The sequence below is a fragment of the Acomys russatus genome, chromosome 12, assembly GCF_903995435.1.
Source record: "Acomys russatus chromosome 12, mAcoRus1.1, whole genome shotgun sequence".
NCBI lineage: Eukaryota > Metazoa > Chordata > Mammalia > Rodentia > Muridae > Acomys > Acomys russatus.
In genome coordinates, this window is record NC_067148.1 from 54355839 (window position 1) to 54379447 (window position 23609).

Consider the following 23609-nt stretch of genomic DNA (forward strand, 5'->3'; position numbering starts at 1 on the left):
GAAAATATCGCATAAAACAGGTGCTGAAATAAATACTAACTAGGAGGAGGCGGCTAGAGCCCTGTGTGGGTTGTTTCTCTGTGTCGGGGTGGTCTTCAAAGCCAAGGGGACCTCCTATGGCGGGCCACTCATCTGACAGTGGAACCCAGAGTAGGGCCTCCAGACATGGTGGAGCAGCCATCTGACCTAGAAGTAAGCAACGGTGGGACCAGCTGCAGCTGTCATCTTTACTGCTCAGTGTTGTCAGAGGGAGTCCTCACAACGCTCCTTGAGATAATGTGGGAAGTTAAGACTCCTGTGTGAGAGCGTCTCCATGGCTTATCCCAGCAGAGGTGCATGCTTCCTAGCCCAAGCTAGCACTGTGGTCACTGTGGGTTTCCTGAAGGTCAGTGTGTGAAAGGTCCCGGTGTGAGAAGCATCCTTGTGTGAATGCCTCAGGATCAAGGTGGTCACCTCTGACCACCTAAAAGAAAAAGCCTTTGCTGATCCCTGGCAGTGAGTGACTGAGCCTGCACTGCCGAGGCAGCGGCAGGCTGCACGGTAACCTCTGTCTGCAGCCACACTAGGCAATCCTAATGACTCACACTGACGGACTGAACTCAGAGCTAGAAAAGCAAAGTGGTACAGGGCAGGTAAGGGAACACCCAGCGAGAGCCTTTTTGGCCAGTCAGAAAATATGAGGCAGCTCCCCACTGAACAATCTGCACCAAAGGGTGTGGAAGGCACGAGCAAGAGTGGCCAGAGACCCTGCCGGGCTGGCGAGATCCAGAGCATCCACAAGGCAGGCGCAGAAGTGACCTGGTTTGGTTCCCACCCTTGTATAAGAAAAAAAAATATCCTGATTCTGCTGTGATTGGAAAAAAAAAGGCAAAAAAAAAAAAAAAAAAAAAAAAAAAAAAGACGATTTTTGGTTTAAAAAGAAGCCACTCAAGGGTTAAAATAGTTATTTTTAACAAAGAAAATTAATTGTCAAATAAGCTGACACTATCTGGAAATGCCCATGTTCCCTGCGCGATCCGGTATCCACTGCTTCACCCGCCCGGGACCTAAGCCTGACACAAGTCAGACTTGAGCAGGGAGTGGCTGAGAACCTTTACAGAATGTACAGCAGGAAAGGCAGCTGACTTGCTTACAGTAAGATGCACAGGGCCCGCCGGAGTTCAGATCGGTGTCTCCTTCCGGTCTTTGCTGGGCGAGGGCCTCGCCTGCTCCTTAGCTGCTCTGACCACGAGGACACCATCACAGGGCGTCACAGGGCCTGGGCCCCCGCGCCGCTCAGGCTCTTCGCCGTCCTGCAGCTGCTGCTCAGACTTGGCTCGCTGCATCTGGAGCAGGCGGAGCTGCACTCGGAGCTCAATGATGGCCTCCCGCTCCTCATGGACCGCTTGGTTCAGGTGATTGTTCTTTATCTTAAGGGATGACAGAAACGGCAGTTATCACTTAGAGCAAGGGCGGGAGGACAAGGAAACACAGCACAGGCTGCAAGTTGTCCTAAGGAAGGAGCTAGCTCTGCCTCAGCCAACCTGGCTGGTGCAACAGAGGACGTGAACATGAACATGCAAATGAGCATATCCATACAGCTCTGAATGGGCCTGGAGGTATAAGGGAGTAAACACATTTAGACAACAAGGTATCAACAGAAACAGTTGTTTTAATAAGTATTTTATGTTTAGATGGGCTTTCTTCCTTCTCTGATTTCTGACCACCACAAAGATAATTTTAGCAGCAATTAGGAGAGGGAATTAGAGTTGAGCCAAAAGCTGAGATTCTTTTCCACATCAAAATCTGTCTGTATTGACTACATCCAAAATGTATGAAACCACAATCATTTCTAAATGCTGCACACACAGCAGCCGGGGTAATTCAAGAATAGCTAATCCCAAGCTCTTAGAGGTTCCATTTCTACAGCAACTGCCCCATGGACTGAGCACTCTCTCTCCTTTCTCAGTATTTCCCAGCACTCTAAGCAGCAGGCTATGCCATGTGACCAGAGCTTTGTTCAATCTGGGTGAGCACAAATTTATGCACCTTGAAATGGCACTGGGTGTGCCCTGACCCTTCCCTCCCATAAATGAACATGGCAATACACAGGGCAGATTGGGCCTAAAGCAGGAAAGCTGTGTGAATAGCAACCCTACACTATCTACAGAGCAAAACACTACACTAATTCTGCAATTTGTCTTCCTGTTCAGGAAAATGAAGACATTGTACTAAGGTGTCAATGTGATCTTCTAAACGACAGAGTCCCCAGCAACCCACATCTCACAACTGCTTGTTTCCTTTTTGTTGTTCTTTTGTTTGTTTGTTTGCTTGCTTGCTTGCTTGTTTTACGAGACAGGGTTTCTCTGTGTAGCTCTGGCTGTCTGGACTTACTTTGTAGACCAGGCTGGCCTTGAACTCACAGCAATCCACCTGCCTCTGCCTCCTGAGTGCTGGGATTAAAGGTGTGCGCCACCACCGCCCGACTCTTTTGTTTTTCTAAACAAGGTCTCAACTATGTAGACCAGGCTGGCCTCAAACTCAGAGGTCCACCTGCCTCTGGCTTCCTGCGTGCTGAGGTCACTTATTAGGTGCAGATGTGTATACACAGGTGCCTGTGCACAGGTGTGTATACACAGGTGCCTGTGCACAGGTGTGCATACCCAGGTGCCTGTGCACAGCTGTGCATACACAGGTGCCCGTGCACAGGTGTGCATACACAGGTGCCTGTGCACAGGTGTGCATACCCAGGTGCCTGTGCACAGGTGTGTATACCCAGGTGCCTGTGCACAGGTGTGTATACACAGGTGCCTGTGCACAGGTGTGCATACCCAGGTGCCTGTGCACAGGTGTGCATACACAGGTGCCCGTGCACAGGTGTGCATACACAGGTGCCTGTGCACAGGTGTGTATACACAGGTGCCTGTGCACAGGTGTGCATACCCAGGTGCCTGTGCACAGGTGTGCATACCCAGGTGCCTGTGCACAGGTGTGCATACCCAGGTACATGTACATGAAGACGGAGGATGACATCCCCCTGCAGGAGGAAGTTGGAGGATGACATCCCCCTGCAGGAGGAAGTTGGAGGATGACATCCCCCTGCAGGAGGAAGTTGGAGGATGACATCCCCTGCAGGAGGAAGTTGGAGGATGACATCCCCCTGCAGGAGGAAGTTGGAGGATGACATCCCCCTGCAGGAGGAAGTTGGAGGATGACATCCCCCTGCAGGAGGAAGTTGGAGGGTGACATCCCGCTGCAGGAGGAAGTTGGAGGATGACATCCCCCTGCAGGAGGAAGTTGGAGGATGACATCCCCCTGCAGGAGGAAGTTGGAGGATGACATCCCCCTGCAGGAGGAAGTTGGAGGATGACATCCCCCTGCAGGAGGAAGCTGTGATTTTTTTTTCTTTTTGGTTTGGTTTGTTTTTTTTTTTTCAAGACAGGGATTCTGTTGTTGACTGTCCCGGACTAGCTTTGTAGACCAGACTGGCTTTGAACTCACAGAGATCGGCCTGCCTCTGCCTCCTAAGCGCTGGTATTAAAGGCGTGCGCCACCGCTGCCCGCCCAGGAGCTGTCTTCAACTCTCCTCCTGAGGCTCTGGACCATCTCCCAGGACAGACCCCTGCTGAGCAAGTGTTAGCAATGTCAGTGGCCTCACCTAACCCTAACCCTCTGGGCAGAGGTCCTGGGCAATCCTTCAGGATGGTTTCTATGTGCATTGGTGTTTTACCTGCACATGTGTCTGTGTGAGAGTGTCGGATCCCCTGGAACTGGAGTTACAGACAATTGTAAGATGCCATTTGGGTGCTAGGAATTGAATGCAGGTCATCTTGAAAAGCAGCCAGTGGTCTTAACCGCTGAGCTCTCTCTCTCCTGCCCCCAAAATGACAGTTTCTGTATCTTTTTGTTGTTGTTGATGTCATTGTTTCTAGAGCCCTTACTGTCCTGGAACTCACTATGTAGGCCAGCTTGGCCTCCAACTCAGAAATCCACCTGCCTTTGCCTCCTGAGTGCTAGGGTTACAGGCCTGAGGCACCTGTGCAGTCCCTGACTCCCATGTGGGCACGCTGTGCCTCGCCTGGCGGTCAATGAACATGAATGAAGCAAAGCTGTCCCTGTCTTCACTGAGTCCTTTCCACAAAAGACAATGTTTCATCTGGGATGAGACAGGAAGTCACTTAGATCAGCGTTCCTTTCACAGTACAGCTCCTACCTGACTTGTCAGGGCTTTCTGTCCCAACTACTACTTTGTGCGGCAAGGACTACAAGACACTGTCCCTCACTTTACCATGACTTGATTCGGGAGACCCCCTTCCTCCACTTACAAGGCCGCTCAGGCTAGTGGCCAGCACCTACCACCTTTCAGAGACCCATTTGCACACTAAGGTTTGCACATTTCAGACAGCCTAGAACACACAGTTCATGCCAGGCAAGAATGTCGCTGGACTCCTCTCTACAAGTCTCCATTTTAGAAACTGCAGCTTCTGGCTACTGCTCCCCCCCCCCCCACACACACACACACACACTCACTCACTCACTTCTAGCTCTTCATTCTGTCTCTGTAAGTCTTCCAGGATGATCTGTAGCTCCTCCTCGTCCTCACTCTCGCTCTCACTCTCAGAGGAGTACTCCTCAGTTTCACTCCGGCCGTGCTGCTGGCGACTGTGAAGACACAAGAACTTTACTGTGCTTGCAGGCAAGCACTCTCACCTCCGCTTGTGAAGGGACCTGATCCAGTGCTGTCTTATGACCTGGTATGAAGCCTTAAGTGACTGATTTCAGAAGCCCAGCTCTTTTACTGGAATGTCTGAAACAATGGTTCTCAACCTGTGGGTTGAAACTCCTTGGGAGTGGTGTCCAATAACCTTTCACAGGCCTCAGACCATCTACATATCAGTTGTTTGGTTTTTTTTTTCATTAAGTTTACAGTGTTCTGTCTGCAGGCCAGAGGGGGCACCAGATCTCATTATAGATGGTTGTGAGGCCCCACATGGTTGCTGTGAATTAAATTTAGGAACTTTGGAAGAGCGGACAGTGCTCTTAACCTCTGAGCCACACGCCTCCAGCCCCATGCATATCAGATATTCACGTTACGATGCGTAACAGTCACAAAAATAAGTTATTAAGTAGCAAAGAAAATGATGTTATGTTTGGGGTCACAACACGAGGAACTGTATTAAAGGGTCACAGCGTTAAGAAGGGTGACAACCACTGAGCTAAAAAATTCTGTTCATATTAAACACAGCGTGGTTGAAAACGTGCAGCCCTGCAGCTCCCCTGTACCTCTGGATCTCCGCAATCTCAGCTCGGAGGCGGTCAATCTCTTCTTTCTCTGAGGCAATCTGACGACGCAGAAACTGCTCCATGGCCAGAAGCTCCTCCTGCTCGGTGAGGATCTCGTTCTCCTGAAACGATAATCATGGTAAGTGCCTTTCCGAGCTCTGCTAAAGGAAATACCATCTTTCCAGGGTCTCTCACGTCTCCCTGACTGTTCAGCACGAGCTTGAGTTCCTACAAGACCACGCCACTTCCTCAGAAGCAAGGAAAGTTGCACAGGTTATTTTGAGAGAATGTCTAGATTCTTCTCAACAACAGAATGCACATGAGAACTTGCTGTGTGCAGGCTACTTGAACACAAGTGTGTGCAACATATGTGCACAAAATAAACATAATCTAAAAATCATCTGCTTTGGGGCTAGAGAGATGGCTCAGAGGTTAAGAGCACTGCTTGCTCTTCCAAAGGTCCTGAGTTCAATTCCCAGCAACCACATGATGGCTCACAACCATCTATAATGTAATCTAATGCCTTCTTCTGGCATGTAGGCGTACATGCAAGCAAAATACTATATACTTGGCATGGTGGCACACGCCTTTAATCCCAGCACTCAGAGACAGAGGCAGGCGGATAACTGTCAGGTCGAGGCCAGACTGGTCTACAAAGCGAGTCCAGGACAGCCAAGGCTAACAAAGAAAAAAACCCTGTCTGGAAAAACCAAAACAAACAACAACAAAAAATCATCTGCTTTGGCTTCCTGTCTCTCAGGATTCGGGGTCACTCGGACTTTCATAGTGTCACTAGGAAAAGGACCCAAAAGATGCTTATGTGGCTGGTACCAGTGTCAGCTGTAAGGTGAGCAGAAGAAAGAACCAGTCACAGGACCTTCCTTCCTTCCTTCAGAGAAAAGTAAGTAAGTGAGCCAGGCATGGTGGCACAGGTCTTTAATCCCAGCATTCGGAAGGCAGAGGCAGGTGGATCGCCGTGACTTCGAGGCCAGCCTGGTCTACAAAGCAAGGCTATACAGAGAAATCCTGTCTTGAAAAAAAAAAACAAAATGAAAAAAAAAAAAAGAAAGAAAGAAAAGTAAAGTTAAGTAAGAACCCTGCTCGCCAGGGTACACATTCTGAAACTGCCTGTCAAGCAGTCACATGGAGAAAATCCATGTGCACACTCCATCTAGGGCTCAGGCCTAGAGAGCAGGCATGAGGAGCGGAGGCACTAGCGTCAGCAGTTCCTTCCCAGCAAGGAGGAAGCACCACGGTCCTGCTGCAGTGAGGCACTCCTCAGTGTTTCCACACACAGACATTCTTCTTTTGCCTCAGGGGACCTATGGATGATATTAATATTCTGAGAAAACTCAGACAGGAAATCCTGAAGAAAATAATCTGGGATTTGTCTCTCCTCAGAGCTTCTGTCTCTGTTCTTGTTGATACGAAGGTCTGGAGCATCTGAGTCAGGAAAACTGTCTATGACACAAACTTACGTGTAGACTTAATGAGACTAGGAACCGAGATGGAAGGGAGGTCTTCCTCCACACTGAACACCTCAGCAAAGGTGGCGCAAGGGCGGAGCCATGAACAGGGCCAAGTCCTTTGGAGTCATATTACAGTTTTGGTGTTAAAAGTCTTATAGTCTAGCTGAAAACTGACCAATAAATGACTTCGGAAATTAATAAGAGCTTAGCTTACCTGGGCAAGAAGGATATTTATAACTTCTTCATTTTCATTCATTTCTTCTTTGGAAACATCTTCTTTTGAAAGACTGGCTATCTCCTGTGCAATCTTGGTTTCACACTCCTGTCAAAGACAACAAATGTTGATCTGGGCATAGGGGCACATTCCTTTAATCCCAGCACTTGGGGGGCTGAGGCAGGTGGATCACTGTGAGTTCAAGGGAAGCCTGGTCTACAAAGCAAGTCCAGGACAGCCAAGGCTACACAGAGAAACCCTGTCTTGAAAAACCAACAAAAACAAAAAAAAAAAGACAACAAATATTGTTCAGACCAAAAGTAACAGTCAACAAATGGCCCTCTTAAATTACCAAAACCAAAGAAAACCCAGCAAGCCGGGCATGATGCACACACACACCTGTAATCCCAGCACTCAGGAGGCAGAGGCAGGTAGACAGCTGTGAGTTCAAGGCCAGCCCAGTCTACAAAGAGAGTCCAGGACAGCCAGGGCTCAAAAAAAACCAAAAACAAAAAAAGAAGAAAAAAGCAAAAGTAACCCCAGCAACAATCAGTGAACTGTCTAAAATTGGATAGACATTTGCTAACTGGGCTTAGAATATAAAATGGGTAGGACCAGGCAGGTGGATCTCTGTGAGTTCAAGGCCAGCCTGGTCTACAGAGCTAGTTTCAGGACAGCCAGGGCTACACAGAAAAAAAATCCTGTCTTGGGGGGAAAAAAAGTAAAATAAAATATACTGTAAATTACATGTAAGTTAAAAAAAAAAGTAAAGGTTTCCTAATTTCACTTAGGGTTGGAGAGATGGCTCTGTGGTTGAGAACACTGGCTGCTCTTCCAGAGGACCCAGGTTCAAGTCCTATCAACCACATGGCAGCTCACACCTGTCTGTAGCTCCAAGATCTGACACCCTCACATAGACATGCATGCACATAAGATGAAACTACATTATTAACCATGGGTAGAGACGGCAAGCTGGCTCAGCAGTAGTACACTTGCTGTCAGGAAGCCTGAGAACCCGATTCAGTCCCTCCACAGGGCCCACGTGCTAGGGAGAACTGATTCCTGCAAGCCATTTGTTGGCTGCAGTTCCCAATCGGTTCTCTCACTAAACCTGGAACTCATATAGTCCTCTAGACTAGCTGTACTCAAGTCTTGTTGCTGCCTCTGCACGCAGACTGCAAGATCTTCCAGGAGACTCTAGCACACTAGGGAGCACAGAAGCAATGTGTGACTTGTGCACACCCAGGGCAGCACAGGCTGCACACAGTACCAGCAGAACCCCTCCTGTGCCTTCATTTCTGCACCCTACTGAATCTCACACTTGTCAGCAGTCTCTCCAGCCCACTTCACATCCTTAGCACGCTCTGTCCAGGCAGGAAAGTAACAAAATCACCTATTTATGCCAGGCTAAAGTGAGACTAACTCAGAACAAGATGCATCTGTGAGTACATTACTTAACGCCAACAGACGTGTGCATCAACTTTAAAGTAACACAGCAGTGAGTGGAAGGCTCGTCCACACTCCCTGTGGAACGGGACACAGATCCGGGCTGAGAGGGGACTCACTTGTCTCTTAGCTTCCCTCAGCTTCCTCTTGAGGGCGGTCAGGATCCTCTGCACTTCCCAGAGCCGTTCTTCTTTAGACAAGTCCTTTATCCCGCCCTGCAGATCTCGATGTAAGCAATTCAGAAGAAACTCCTAGAAAACACAAGGACACGTGCAGTCTGCTCAGTGCCCAGATCTGGAAGCAGCATGGTTTCCATGATGAAGGCCCAGCTGCTGCTCCACAGCAGAGCAGCAGGGACAAGCACTCTCTCCCCAGGGACACGGCTGGCCACCTGGGAGTTAGACCCTCCTTGTTCTGGTAGTTCAGTAGTAATTAATCCAGTCTTTGCTCTACCTTTCCTCCTCACAGCAGCTGATAAGAACAAGAAAAATAGGTGTGTGGGGCTGGAGAGACGGCTCAGAGGTTAAGAGCACAGGCTGCTCTTCCAAAGGTCCTGAGTTCAATTCCCAGCAACCACATGGTGCCTCACAACCATCTATTATATATAATGAGGTCTGGTGCCCTCTTCTGGCCTGCAGGCACACATGCACACAGAACACTGTATACATAATAAATAAAACTGTTTAAAAAAGAAAAAAGGCATGTGATAACATTCATGCAAACACAATCAACAAGTGTTAAGTGTTAAGGTTTTACTTAATCTTGAATTTCTTACCAGTCAGTCTCGGTCTCTGCCTGCCCCAACACACACACACACTCTCTCTCTCTCTCTCTCACACACACACACACACACACACACACACACTCATACATACACATACAAATACACATTCACACAAACACACACACTCATACATACACACACATTCATACAAACACACTCACACACACACACACACACACACACATACACACACACTCATACACACACACACACTCATACATACACACACATTCATACAAACACACTCACATACACACACACACACACTCACACACACACACACACACTCATACACACACACTCATACATACACACACACATACATACACACACACTCATACATACACAAACAAACACACACACTCATACACACATACACCCACTCATACACACACATACAAACACACACAATTTACTGGGTCTCTTGGATATCAAGCACAGCGGAAAAGCCCAGGGCTTAACCTAAATCTTGGTTACATGGTATAGAGACTACATCACAGAGTAAATTATTAAATATCCATCATTTCCAGTATGTTAGCTGTGAACTGGGGTGGACACAGCACCTTGTCTAGAGAAGCAGAGGTCTCTCAGACCCTGGCCATGGGCAGAGTCCCCCATCCACTGTCCCTATGTTACCTCCCATCTACCACATTAACTTCCTGAGAACACTCAACGGTTTGCCTAAAATTGTCATGTCAAGACAAACAGAGCAGGAATTTAAAGACAATTAGATTTTTCAATCCTATGCTACTTCCATCTTGACTGTTTACTTCCGTGGGCATGAACTAGGGCGGCTGGAAACACAGCATGAAGAGTGTGCTCCAGGGCAAAAGCAGAGCTCGGGGGTGCAGTGCTTATGGAAGGCCCTGGGCTCTGTCCCCAGCACTGCACAGAACTTAGTGTGGAGCCACCATCTCAGCACGATGAGGTGGGGAAAGCAGAGGACACTGCTCAGCAAGCCCTTTGTGGCCAGAACAGAAGTAGACAGGGATGGACAAGGAGAGAGCAGCAAGGACCTGGGCAGGGCAAGCGCGGCAGCACACACCTGTCTCCTGATCTCCTCCTTGATGCCGGCCTGGGTCTCTGGCAGTGTAGGCATTGTGGCCATGTTGGACCATCGAAGAGGTCTTGTCACTTGCTTCAGGACTACAGTGCCAAAGAACTCTTGCACATGTGTAAAAAGTACATACAGGACACGATTGCTGATCTGCAGAAAATAGATTTAGAGTCGCATAAACCGTTAAAGTGACCTTTTACTTCATCTGAATCAGTCACACAGGGCATCCTTTCATCCTGGACACATAATACAAAGTCTCCACAGGAGGGACAAAGCAGGCCCCGCTTACTGTCTATCTAGGAACATACAGAAGCCTGATTTAAGTCCTCTACTCAGCACATAAGGAAAAGCTGGTGAAGGGCACAAAACACACTGCCGCCGGTGTGCACTCCTGTCACCCATTAACTGGTTTAAATACCTAGTGGTCATTTCTAACGTACTGAGACCTTTCCACACACAGGGACTCTCCTGAAGACAGCGGGAGGTGGGGCTGGCAGCCCATGTTCCATGGCGCTCCCATACTAGGAAGCCAGGACTGCACGGTGCTGGCTTAAACTTTGTCTCACAACTCCCCTGGAACTTCTGTGGTGTGAGCACTCACATTATAGAAATGCTGAGTAACAATGAAGTACTGGCCAGATCCTGAGTTCAGGCTAACAAAAAGGATTGTGATATTTGAGAGAAATTTAAGAAACAGTGTGTTTCCAAAATATAATTAATAAAAGTATCTTCAGAAAAAAAATGAAACAAAACACCTCTTTATAATAGTAACTATGACATTTGGTCAGAACCTCACATACCAATCAAAAAAAGGGCTTCATTTAAACATTAGAGTGGCACAACCCTTCGTCCCAGCACTCAGGAGGCAGAGGCAGGTGGATCTCTGAGTTCGAGGCCAGCCTAGTCTACAAAGCCAGTCCAGGACAGCCAAGGCTACACAGAGAGACCCTGTCCGGGGGTAGAAGATGGAAGGATAACAAAGTTGTCCTATGACCACCACAGAAGCATGCATGTGCAGCCACACACATGCAATCCCACATATAAACTTGAACACATACACACAATGGATGCCAGATATGTATGTGTGTAAAAAAGAACAAAAACCAAAAAGACAAGCAACACAGTGCCCATTCCCCAAATGACCTCTCAGATTAAGAGACAATATACTATCTCTCTGGCTGCATCTTACAGAAGTCTGCACTTAAACCAGCCAAGCACAAGACATCACGAGCCATGTGGATAGGCTAGTTAAGGACAAACATGCTCACATCCATACCATGCTGGTACTGCCTACATTGAGGAAGAAAAGCTCTACTGCCAGGCTTACCCATTATTCACCTTCTTGAATTCCCTGTTTAACATGCAACTAGCAACAGACTCCTTCCCCAATTTCCCAGTGCCAGTACCAAAACCAAGTGTGCAGTGCGCAGACAGGACCATACCTGGACGGTCATACCTAAAGCGAGTGTGCAGTGCGCAGACAGGACCATACCTGGACAGTTGGGCTCAGCACTATAGAGATGTTTTGGATGTTCATTTTTGTTTCTAGCTCCTTTGCAATGACATGGTCCATGTGCACAATGAGCCAGGAGATCAGAAGGTGGTTACATTCTGGCAGTTCCTTGAGCAGGCGCTGAAATTCCTGCACTTTCTCCATCTCCGTGGTCCTCCCACAAGCCTCTTCAAATCGGGGCATCAGCTCTTTGGTAAGCAAATTCTCTGGAAGGTCTCGCAAATACTGCTTCAGCAAGCTGGCTACAGTGTTAGGCTCGTATTCTTCCAAGTTTGGAGACTCTTCTCGGTCATAAGCTGCTTTTAGCTCATCTACCTTTGATTTGATTCCTTAGAACATTAAATTTAGGAGAGAAGACCAGAAATCAGACATGCCTTCTTTACTACGACACACGCCTGCCGCAGGCACAGGAAAAGCGAAGTAACAGCCTCTAGAAACCAGGCATGGTGGCGCACACCTGTAATCTCAGCATTAGAAGGTGGAGGCAACAGGACTGCTGTCAGGTCAAGGCCAGTCTGGGCTACACAGTAAGACGCTGTTCAGAACTAAGGACCCTCCTGGACGGAATCAGTACCTGCATATGGGTTGCCGAACTCTCTACAAACATAAGCCCATAAAATCAGAATTGAAAACTTAATATTCCCAGAAGCCATGGTATAAGAAAATGTTCAATCCAGGAAAAAATTAAATATAGTGGCAGTTAAATAAAAATTCAGGGGGAAATTAAACTATAATAGCATATACACTGTACATAGAAAGCCAAGTTCCTAACTCCCCAGCTACTTCTTTGTAAATAAGCTACTCTATAAAGCAATTCAAAGTCTCCTAGCATAACAAACTGGGAAACTGTTGTTATATAGCAGCCACCTAATTCCTATTTTAAAGTTTGATTTTTTTTTTTCCTTCCCAAGACATGGTTTCTCTGTGTAGCCTTGGCTGTCCTCGAACTCACAGATATTGACCTGCCTCTGCCTCTGAAGTGCTAGGATTAAAGGTGTGTGCCACCACTGCCCCCCTTAAAGTTTGAATTCTTTAAGAATTTTCTTAATCTGAACCAAACTAGATCAGAAAATAAAGTCAAGGCTTCTAAATAAAGTCAAGGCTTCTAAAATACAAGCATTTGGCCTTTTATATTGTACTGGGAAAAAAAAAAAAAACCACAAAGTGAGCGTTTTTCTAACATTATATCATATTCTATGTCTTCAGTCCCATCTATAGTAAGCGACATAACTCAGTGACAGTGATCAAAATAGCTGTGTTTTAAAACTTGTAACTGTAAAGCAACTACACAGAGCAAGCTACAGACTAGGGCGAACGTAAACTGTCACCTAATGTGAACATTTTAATCAACATGATGCTTATGCTAGAAATGTGACATTCCATCTTATGTGCAAAACTGCAATGCTATCATCTGTCCCTTATCCAGAGTGACAAATTCAACCTGGCACTAAATATGAATATAGCCTTATGAATCATATTTTGCTGGTCTTTAAGAGAGAAAAGAAAATTCCCATTTTGAAGAAGAGATAAACCTGTTTGTTATGATCCCAAGCGTGGGATTGGAATGGTCTTGTGAGAGAACAGGTGAGGTTAATCCACTAGAAGACAAACCACCTTATGCAGGAGCTTGATTGTTGCCAGCTGAAAAGATCCGTGAACAGACTCTGGGAGGAGATATATAAATGAGCCCAGAACTGGAGGTGGGGCCTGTGGAGACTTGGGATAGATTCGGCTGCTCATTGCTCCACTTCGAGACACTCCTAGAGAGAACCGCTCGAGGGAAGGCTTAGGGGCTCCAGGCTTCCACTGAGGTTCCGGGTTCTGGTTGCTCCAGTTTCCAACAGAAGAAATTCTGCTGACTACACCAGGAGAACTGCTCCTCGGAACTGATATCCTTTTTTTTTTTTTTTTTTTTTTTTTGGTTTTTCGAGACAGGGTTTCTCTGTGTAGCCTTGGCTGTCCTGGACTCACTTTGTAGACCAGGCTGGCCTCGAACTCACAGCGATCCGCCTGCCTCTGCCTCCCGAGTACTGGGATTAAAGGCGTGCGCCACCACGCCCGGCCTGATATCCTTACAGTTTCGTTATTGTATTCTTTAATCTCCTTTTCCTATTGTTCCGGTTAGTCGGGTTATAAGTGACATATACTAGGTTAATAAGTTCATAATATAAAAATATATTTGTTAAGAAAATTGAGCGGGTAGCAAAAAAAGAAAAAAAGAAAATTGAGCTGCACCATTTTCTTATTCTTAGGACACTCTGAATAAAACAAGATTAACAGCAACTATCACTGAGACACTTGTCAAGTGCACCTAGGCATGTCTCCTGCATATGTTATATGTTGCTGGCCAAAGTTTCTGCAAATAAAGTCTCACTATGTGATGATCCAAGATGGTCTTAAACTCACCACGGAGCCCAGGCTAGCCTCATCAATCCTGTCCCTACCTCTTAGATGCTATGTTCTAAGCATGTTCCACGACACCAACCTACATATGCATATCCATAAATAAACATTTACTCCTCACCACAGTTAGAATGCGTGTTTGGTTTGGTGCTAACTTTTTCTTGTTTTTTATTTTGTTTTTCTTTCTTTTATTTTTATTTATTTGTTTTTAATTTATTTATTTTTATTTTATGTGCATTGTATGTCTACAGGTGTCACATTTTGGAGTTACAGACAGTTGTGAGCTGCCATGTGGGTGCTGGGAATTAAACCCGGGTCCACTGGAAGAACAGTCAGTGCTTCCACGGCTGGCTGAGCCATCTCTCCAGCCCTTTATTTTGTTTTTCAAGACAGGGTTTCTCTGTGTATCCTTGACTATCCTAGATTCGCTTCGTAGCGAACCACCTGCCTCTGCCTCCCAAGTGTTGGGATTAAAGGTGTGCGACACCACCACCCGGCTTGGTGTTCACTTTTGATAGTATTATAAAAATGTTTGTCTTTTAAAAATTGGAAACTTCAAGTAAGGAATTCCAGCGAGAAAGAAATAGAATAGTATAAAGGCACAGTTAGTGTAGCAAATATGATGAAGCAAATACAGAAAATTATTTAAATTGTCATTAATACTAGCATTTATTTGTTTGCTTTGGGGGGGTTGTTTTGTTTTGTTTTTCTCTGTGTAGCCTTGGCTATCCTAGACTCACTTTGTAGGCCAGGCTGGCCTCAAACTCAAGCAATCCGCCTGCCTCTGCCTCCCCAGTGCTGGGATTAAAGGCGAGCACCACCATGCCCAACTGCTTTTTTTTTTTTAAATGTACACAGTGCTCTGCCCACATGTTCACCTGTAGGCCAGAAAAGAGGGCACCAGATCTCATTATAGATAGCCACCATGTGGTTGCCGGGAATTAAACTCAGGACCTTTGGAAGAGCAGTCAGTGCTCTTAAACTCTGAGCCAGCTCTCCAGCCCTTGTTTGCTTTTTTAAAAAAAGATTTGTTTATTTATTATGTATACAAAGTTCTGTCTCCATGTATGCCTACACACCAGAAGACGGGTACCAGATCTTGGTACAGATGGTTGTGAACCACCATGTGGTTGCTGGGAATTGAACTCAGGACCTCTGGAAGAGCAGACAGTGCTCTCAACCACTGAGCCGTCTCTCCAGGTCCCTTGTTTGCTTTTTTTGTTTATGTGCATGTGTATGGGTGTTTTGCCTCATCTGTGTACCAAGTGCATGCCTGGTGCTCAGAGGCCAGAAAAGGGTGCCAGATCCCCTAGAACTAGATTACTGATAGTTGTGAGCCGCCATGTGAGTGCTGGAAGTTGAAGCTGGGTCCTCTGGAAGTGCTCTTATTTGCTGAACCATCTTTCTGACCCCTTTCATGTTAGTTTTTAAATTGGAACTGATGTAAATGATAGCCAAGCATCTCCAGCACAACAGTCATTACAGTGCAAGCAGCAGCCAGCAAGGTCGGGGCTGCGGAACTGGGATGCAGCTAAGGTGCAGAGCACTTGCTTAAAGGGCCCTGGGTCGAATCCTGTGCTGGAGACCTGAATCCCATGTTAGCACAAAACTCATGGTGTTTGCTGTACCTCGCTGACAGGAGCATTCACACCTGGGGCCCAGGCGTTTCAAAAACAGCACTCTTTAGTCAAGGTAAGGAAACACTTTACACAGCTGTGTCATTAACCATATCTCTTGGCTGAGAATCTTCCTTCACACAGATCTCAGCTCCCACCACTGAGCCTGGGCTTAGAAAGGCGAGAGAGCTGCTCACGGTGGCGCACACCTGAAATCCCAGCACTGAGGAGGCAGAGGCAGGTGGATTTCTGTGAGTTCAAGGTCAGCCTGGTCTACTAAGTGAGTCCAGGACAGCCAAGGCTACAGAGAGAAACCCTGTCTTGAAAAACCAGAAGAAAGAAAGAAAAAGGGGGGGGGGGGAGGCGAGACAAGGCTTGGCACACCATCCTGTTAAGCGGCACAGCCCACACACTTCACTCTGCCCAGCTGCTGTACACTGAATGATTTGGAAGGAAATAGCAGGAAAACCAAACACAATGGAAGGAGTTAAGCAACTGGAAGGATCAAGGAAGTGATTGAGGTTTAGGATCCAAGCCAAAAGGTTCCTTACAAGCTAATACTCTTTCCTTACATTAGGAGATAAAATGAAACCAGTATTTTAAAACCACCAAGCACAGTGCATGGCCCAGTACCTGAAACTCTGTAGATGCCTTCGCACTTCATCCCGTGCTTCTCCATGTAGTCTACACACTCTCGGAAGACAGCTGGCAAGCGAACACCATCACACAGCATGGTCCTCTCCACCGCGTCAGCCAAGGGAACACCAAAGATGGGCCTGAGGCTCGGAGCGTCGGTCTGCGGCACCTCTGGCTCCTGAGCGGGCTTTCTCTTTTTCTTCTTGTCCTTCCACTGTTTGACCACATCAGCCGCGGTCAGGTCTTTAGACTTCTTCTCCTTGGGCTTCTCCTCCCTGGGCTTCTCTTTCATTTTAAAGTCCTTCTCCTTCTTCTTAGAGAAGCTGGGCTTCTTAAACACATGGATTCCCTTGGACCTCTTCATCTTGGAAGGACTTTCGGCTTCATCCCCAGAGCTGTCTTCCTGGAAGGCAGCATAGCCTTCAGCTGCCAAGGAAATGCATAATAAATTGTGTTTAATGCCAAACTGTACAAGGGGAACAAAGAAGGTGCCATCTGGCTTATCATCTCTTGGGCCTCCAAAAACCAGAAAGAAGCAATGTTGTGGTGACACTTAATGACCACAAGAGGGCAACCGACAGCCGCTATCACTGCAATATCAATGTTGAGAGGAAAGTAGTTTATTACATATTATATACTTAACACATATATTACACAGCACTGTATGCACGCAGGGTTCTGAGAAACAGTATGAATACACATGAAACACTAAATGTAGGGGACTAACAAGATGAGTTTTATAAAACAGAACACATGCCCGCTGCTTAGCTGCCCTTTGTCTGTTTGTCACCTGTACCTGGAGGCACTCAAGAAGCACGGTACATTCTCCACAATTGAGTGGAGAGCAGGGACTGACTCTGAGATGAACTCTGGTACCCCATATTTGACCACTTCCCCGTGGTGGGGAGGCCTGGTGGCACTCAGAAAGAATAAGCAGGCTACCAAGATGAGACTTGATAGGCTGTGACCATATGGTGGGGGAGGAGGTCGCCCTCGGTCACAGACATAGGGGAGGGGAATAGGGTAAAAGTGGGAGGGAGGGAGGAATGGGAGGATACAGTGACGGGATAACAATTGAGTTGTAATCTGAATAAATAAATTAAATAAATAAAGGAATTGATATCTGAGTTATCTTTAAAAATATAAAAAAATAAAGCATGGTACAAGCCACACAACTGTTTGTGTGCTCCAGTTACTCCCCGATCCAGCCTTTCTAGAGCAGGGACCACACCACCTTACCTGGAGGCCAAATGCAACTGTTCCCCGCTTTGGCTGACACACTGCATTCTGACAGAGACACTAACACTTCAGCACCATTTCAGAACTACCAGTTTGCTTCTGTGTTTGTTTTTAGGATGGTGTCTGACTAGTTACCCAGTCTTAAAATGGCCAGCCACAGGTGGGGCTGGAGAGATGTTTCAGCAGTTAAGAGCACTGACTGCTCTTCCAAAGGTCCTGAGTTCAATTCTCAGCACCCACATGGTGGCTCACAACCATCCATAATGTGATCTGATGCCTTCTTATGGCCTGCAGGTATAAATGCAGGCAGAACACTATGTAGTAATAAATAAAAGTAAATCTTTTTTTTACAATGGCCGCAGGCGATGCTTCTGACTCAGTCTTCAACTATAGGCACACATAAGCCACTGCGACTGCCCTGCCCCGCTCCCCCCCCATCTGTCTGTCTCTCTCTGTTTTATTCTTTCTACCGTTTACCTGGCTACTATTTATTTAGTTTGTTTGAGCAGGGTCTCTATATAGCTCTGCCTGTCCTGGAACTCACTATGTAAACCAGACAGGCCTGAAACTCAGAGGCCTACCTGTGCCTTCTGAGTGCTGGAGTCAAGGCGTGCGCCACATGCCCAGCCATCTACTTCTTGCTAGTGTGTCCACATCAATGTGTGCTACATGTGCCTGCGAAGCCAGGAGAGAACACCAGGCGCCCTGGGGCTGGAGTCACAGGGGCTGGAAGACCAGCAAGCCCAGCCCGACTTCGTTGTTCTTTCGAATAGCCCCAGCTCATCTAGTCCCTGGATTTTATGTGTCACATAAAATGGCACATGCATTTAACCCCAGCACACAGGAGGCTGAGGGAGGCCTGTCTGTGTGAGTTTAAGGCCAGCATGGTATATGGGAGGGGGCAGGGGGTAGAGGGTACTTCTAGGACAGCCAGGTCTATGTAGAAAGACCTTGTTTTTAAAAAAAAAAAAAAAAAAAAAAAAAGTTTTAAAAGAAATCATCAATGTAAAGGGCTTCATTTTAATAGTTACTCAACTTTTTTTTTTTTTTTTTTTTTTTTTTTTTGGTTTTTTGAGACAGGGTTTCTCTGTGTATTCGTGGCTGTCCTAGACTCACTTTGTAGATCAGGCTGGCCTCAAATTCATAGTGATCCACCTGCCTCTGCCTCCCAAGTGCTGGGATTAAAGGCATGTGACACCAGACCTGGCTCTCAACATAAAATCTTACCTTACATATCTTAAAAGTTACTTTATAACAAAGATTAAAAATAGTTCAAAAGTTACCTTTTAACCAAAACACCAAAAATCTTGGACTAACCAGAATGGCAAAAATCTTAAGGCAAACCAGCCATTAGTGGCACATGCCTTTGCTCCCAATACTTGGGAGGCAGAGGCAGGTGATCTCTGTGAAATTGAGGCCAGCCTGGTCTACAAAGTAAGTCTAGGACAGACAAGGCTACATAGAGAAACCCTGTCTCAGAAAAACCAAACCAACAGCTTCGGTTTTCTTAAGCTCCAACTCAGCCAGTACCCCTCAGTGATGAAAGACGTGTGCTTTGAGGACAAAGATGGAACCTCCCCTGGAAGGCTGGGAAAGGAAAGGTCCCACATGCTTGCTCCCCAGGTGCTATGGGTGACACAAGCTAAGCCACCATCAGGCAGCACAGCATTCATGAGATCTTTGTGTAACATCCTAGGAAATTAATTTTAACACACTAGGAAATTTATAAAAAGTAGTTTTTAGGTCACCTTATTTGGACTGTAAAAGAAATTCTGGGCTGGAGAGATGGCTCAGACATTAAGAGCATTGACCCTTCTTCCAGAGGACCCGGGTTCAAATCCCAGCACCCACATGGCAGCTCTCAACTGTCTGTAACTTCAAGATCTGACGCCCTCACACAGACATAAATGCAGGTGAAACACCAATGCACTTAAAATAAATACATTAAAAAATAAAAAGAAATTCTTTGTCCAGGTGCCTCTTCCTAAGGAGGACTGATTGCCTAATTATGGCTGTTTAGTGTGTTAAAAAGCCAATAATGGCCAGACATGGTGGCACACGCCTTTAATCCCAGCACGCAGGAGGCAGAGGCAGGAGGACCACTGTGAGTTCAAGGCGAGCCTGGTCTACAAAGCAAGTCCAGGACAGCCAAGGCTACACAGAGAAACCCCGTCTCAAGAAAACAAAACAAAAAAGCAAATAAGGTTCCCAAATGACCACAAATCCAAAAACTCCATCTGGACAAAATAACAATTTCTACTCTTTTTTTTTAATGCATTATTTTGAACAACCACGTTTAAAATGCAGACTGGGAAACTTACCACTTCTGGAAATTTGGTGTCTTTATTTGTGACACCAAGAAAAATTAAGACATAAAGAACAGAGAGTGGCAAATGAAAGCATCTGCCTAAATATTATTTCCAGAAGGTAACTGGAGCATTTAGTTAGAGCACAACTTTTCTAAAAATTATCAGGCTAGGTGCGTTCGCACATGCCCAGAATCCCTCAAGAGGCTGAGGCAAGTTACCGAGAGCATAGAGGAAGCCAATACTTACTCCTTTTTTCCTTCTTCTTAAATTTCCCTTTCTTCTTCCCATGGTCTTTCTCATCATCTGACACTACATCAGGGGGCTCATGGAGGACGTCATGGGGAGGCGAGGGCTCACCCGTCCGGTACAATCCAGGAAATTTTGTAGGGCTGATCTCTTCAGAGCTGGGGGTCCGGGTCAGCCCACTGCCATGCTCGGCCCTTCGGTGTTCCCCAGGGCTGCTGGTGGGGGGCAGGAAGCACTCCGTCATGTTGACACCCTGACAAAGAAGGGGAGCGGTCTTCTGTTACCTATCCATCACACCTGCACAGAAGAACACACAGCACTCAGCACACGAGAGCACTCAGGAAGGAGCCCTGCATTTACAGGCAACCCCGCGCCCCACGTTATCACTGGTCACATTCCAAATGTTACACCAAGAGCTCAAGGCACTGGCGCATCAGGGAGATCTCAAGGGAGACGCAGGCACCTGTAATCCAGCAGAGTCAGAAGCTGCAAGTGTCAGGCCAACCTGAGCAACACAGCAAGTTTCAGGCTCTCATGGGCGACAGAGTGAGACCCTGTCCCAAACAAACCAGTAATAATAATGAGCCTCTTTTAAAAAGCACTCGTCCCTGGGCATGGTGGCACACCCCTTTAATCCCCTGAGGCAGGTGGGTCTGTGAGTTTGAGGCAGGCTTAATATTTTATATATTTATATATTTATCCCCCCACCCCCCAGTTCCAGGATAGCCAGGGGTATGTAGAAAGACCCAGTCTTTAAAAAATAAATAAATAAAAATTTTAAAGAACTCATCAATGAACTGGGTGTGGTGACGCATGCCTTTAATCCCAGGACTTGGGATCAATTCCCAGCAACCACAAGGTGGCTCACAACCATCAACAGTGAGATCTGTTGTCCTCTTCTGGCCTGCAAGCATACATGTAGGCAGAACACTGTATACATAATAAAATCTCTTACATAAGTAAATAACCAACTGGCCTTAGATGGTAACACTTTCATTAAAAAAAAGAAAAACAAAAAACAAAAAAAACTCGTTGTAGCCCTGGTGGGCCTGGAACTTGTAGACCATGCTGGCCTTGCAATCACAGACATCTTCCAGCCTCTGCCTTCTGAGTGCTGGAATTAAAGGTGTGGTATACATCCCCATGTTTGGCTTGCTTTCTCTCGTTTTGTTTTTAAAGACAGAGTCTCATGTAGCCCAGGCTGGCCTCAAACTCTTTAGTGGCCAAAAACCCCTGAGCTTCTAACCCTCCTGCTAGTACATCCCTAGTGCTGGATTACCAGACCTGGCTCCTGTGGGTATTTTATGATATAGGAATTAGAACTTACTAAAGCTAAAACAAAAAAACCACAACAACAAAAAAAGCAAAGCACCAGCATCCCTTCCTTCAGGACTCTTCCCTAGAAAGCCATGCCCACCACAAGCAAAGTGCCCAAACATTCAAATGTCTACTTAATAATCGATTATCTGTTCCCAGCAATTCAGAAAGGGGTGGGGAATCCAAATATTTGTTTTTGTTTTTCGAGACAGGGTTTTCTATGTAGCCTTGGCTGTCCTAGACTCGCTGTATAGACCAGGCTGGCCTCAAACTCACAGCAATCTACCTGCCTCTGCCTCCCAAGTGCTGGGATAAAAGGCGTGCACCACCATGCCTGGCTGTGAATCCAAATATTTAACAAACAGCATACCCTATGGAGAATTAGTGCTGTTCTATTTACAAACAGAAAACTAAGGCTCAGAGGACTAGATAAAGATAAAACAGACACTCTCTCCACAACATTTCCTCATGTATACTTACAAAACACAGTATGAGAAGCAAAGACACAGACAGGACCATACGCGACTTATGAGAAAGCTGAGGACACTGGTCCAAACACAGCAGCCCCCAAAGCACAAGGAGGGCGGGGCACTGCAGGCCACACCTGGAACCCCAAGGCACAAGGAGGGCGGGGCACTGCAGGCCACACCTGGAACCCCAAGGCACAAGGAGGGCGGGGCACTGCAGGCCATACCTGGAACCCCAAGGCACAGGAGGGTAGGGCCCTGCAGGCCACACCTAGAACCCCAAAGTCAAGAGGGCAGGGCTATAGGGGAGCAAGCTCCAGGTCAATTGATTAGCACCAAAGCTAAGAAGTACCAATGTCCCAGCACTCAGGAAGCAGAGGCAGGAGGATATCTATGAGTTCCAGGCCAGCCTGGTCTACAAAGTGAGTCCAGGACAGCCAAGGCTACACAGAGAAACCCTGTCTCAAAAGACAAACAGAAGCACAAATGTACCACCTGCAGCCTAGAACCAGAAGACCTGCAGACAAAGCAGCTTTTTAAAGGTTTACTTGATGTCACCTGTAAGAGTACACATGTGCATGAGCTGCAGCCCCCGTAAAGGCAGAAGACCCCTGGAACTGGAGTCACAGCCAACTATGAATTACCCAAAGTGATTGCTGGAAGCCAAACCTGGGTTGTCTGCAAGAGCAGCAAGTGCCCTTAACCACTGACTGAGCCATCCATCTCTCCAATCCCTTACAATGTCAGATTTTGACCTTCGACACCCTGTGCTCCTGCATTTTAAAAGTTATACCTACATTTACATATAACCATGGCTTACTCTTATTTTTATTGAGTTTCCATATTAAACTGACAAAAATAGGAGTTTTGTTCATAAGACAACAGCTCTCTTGTAAAACTATCTCAGAGAATAACTTGTTTCTGCTATGGACTGAATATATCTCCCCAAAACTTCTCCATAATCCCCAAGGTGACCGTATTAGGCGGTATGATGTTCTTTACGTGCCTGCATTGTTATAGTCTTCACCAATGAGAGACAGAAGAGCCCAGAGTTGACCATTCACTACAGGCCAGGACACTGAATCGGAAGCCAGCCCCTGGGCTTAGACCCCCACACACACGCCCCCCGGGCTTAGACCCCCCCCCCAAGGCCCTGGAGCAGTACCAGCTTGCCTTCTGTTAAAGCACAGGCGGCAGACACCCTGACGGGCATACGGCTGAGAAGAGCTGGTGCGGTTACCAACAGACGTGAAGGACTATGGGAACGTGACATGAAAGGGACAGCAGTATGTCTGACCAGTAGAGAAAGAGCTTCAGCAAACTGGAATTCCAAATATGAAAGAAGAGAAAAAATCCAAATGGTGTATATGAAGTAATTTTAAGTATAAATATTCAAAGGCAACGTAGTAACAAAACCCCAAAATTTCTGCTTCTACTGCAAGAGGAAACCTGGTATTTTTCCTAATTTGAATAAAGAATTTGTACATATTCCTCCTAGTAAGAGAATTAAAAACTATAAGGCCGGGTGTGGTGGCGCACACCTTTAGGCAGAGGCTAGTTTTATGCTGATCTGATAAAAGCTAGAGCCATCTGGGAAGAGATGCTCACACCTTCCTAAGACTTGCCCTAGA

The 23609-nt window shown here is 46.6% G+C and overlaps 1 protein-coding gene across 1 annotated transcript; it reads right to left on the bottom strand.

Annotated features, from left to right (window-relative positions):
- Positions 1-877: 877 nt before the first annotated feature.
- Ralbp1 (ralA binding protein 1) lies at positions 878-20491 on the bottom strand. Its single transcript, XM_051154448.1, has 9 exons — positions 20195-20491; positions 16398-16826; positions 11725-12074; positions 10221-10382; positions 8511-8642; positions 6946-7053; positions 5263-5384; positions 4518-4641; positions 878-1409 (listed from the first exon to the last, which is right to left on the bottom strand). The coding sequence occupies exons 1-9, from the start codon at positions 20436-20438 to the stop codon at positions 1161-1163; spliced, it is 1920 nt and encodes a 639-aa protein (XP_051010405.1). The 5' UTR covers positions 20439-20491; the 3' UTR covers positions 878-1160.
- Positions 20492-23609: the final 3118 nt, after the last annotated feature.

Coding starts and splice junctions, on each gene's coding strand:
- Ralbp1 (XM_051154448.1), bottom strand. CDS start 20,438: ATGACGGAGTGCTTCCTGCCCCCCACCAGCAGCCCTGGGGAACACCGA. Junction 12,075..16,397: donor AGGCATCTACAGAGTTTCAG/GTACTGGGCCAT, acceptor TAATGTTCTAAG/GAATCAAATCAAAGGTAGAT. Junction 5,385..6,945: donor TAAATATCCTTCTTGCCCAG/GTAAGCTAAGCT, acceptor TTATCGTTTCAG/GAGAACGAGATCCTCACCGA.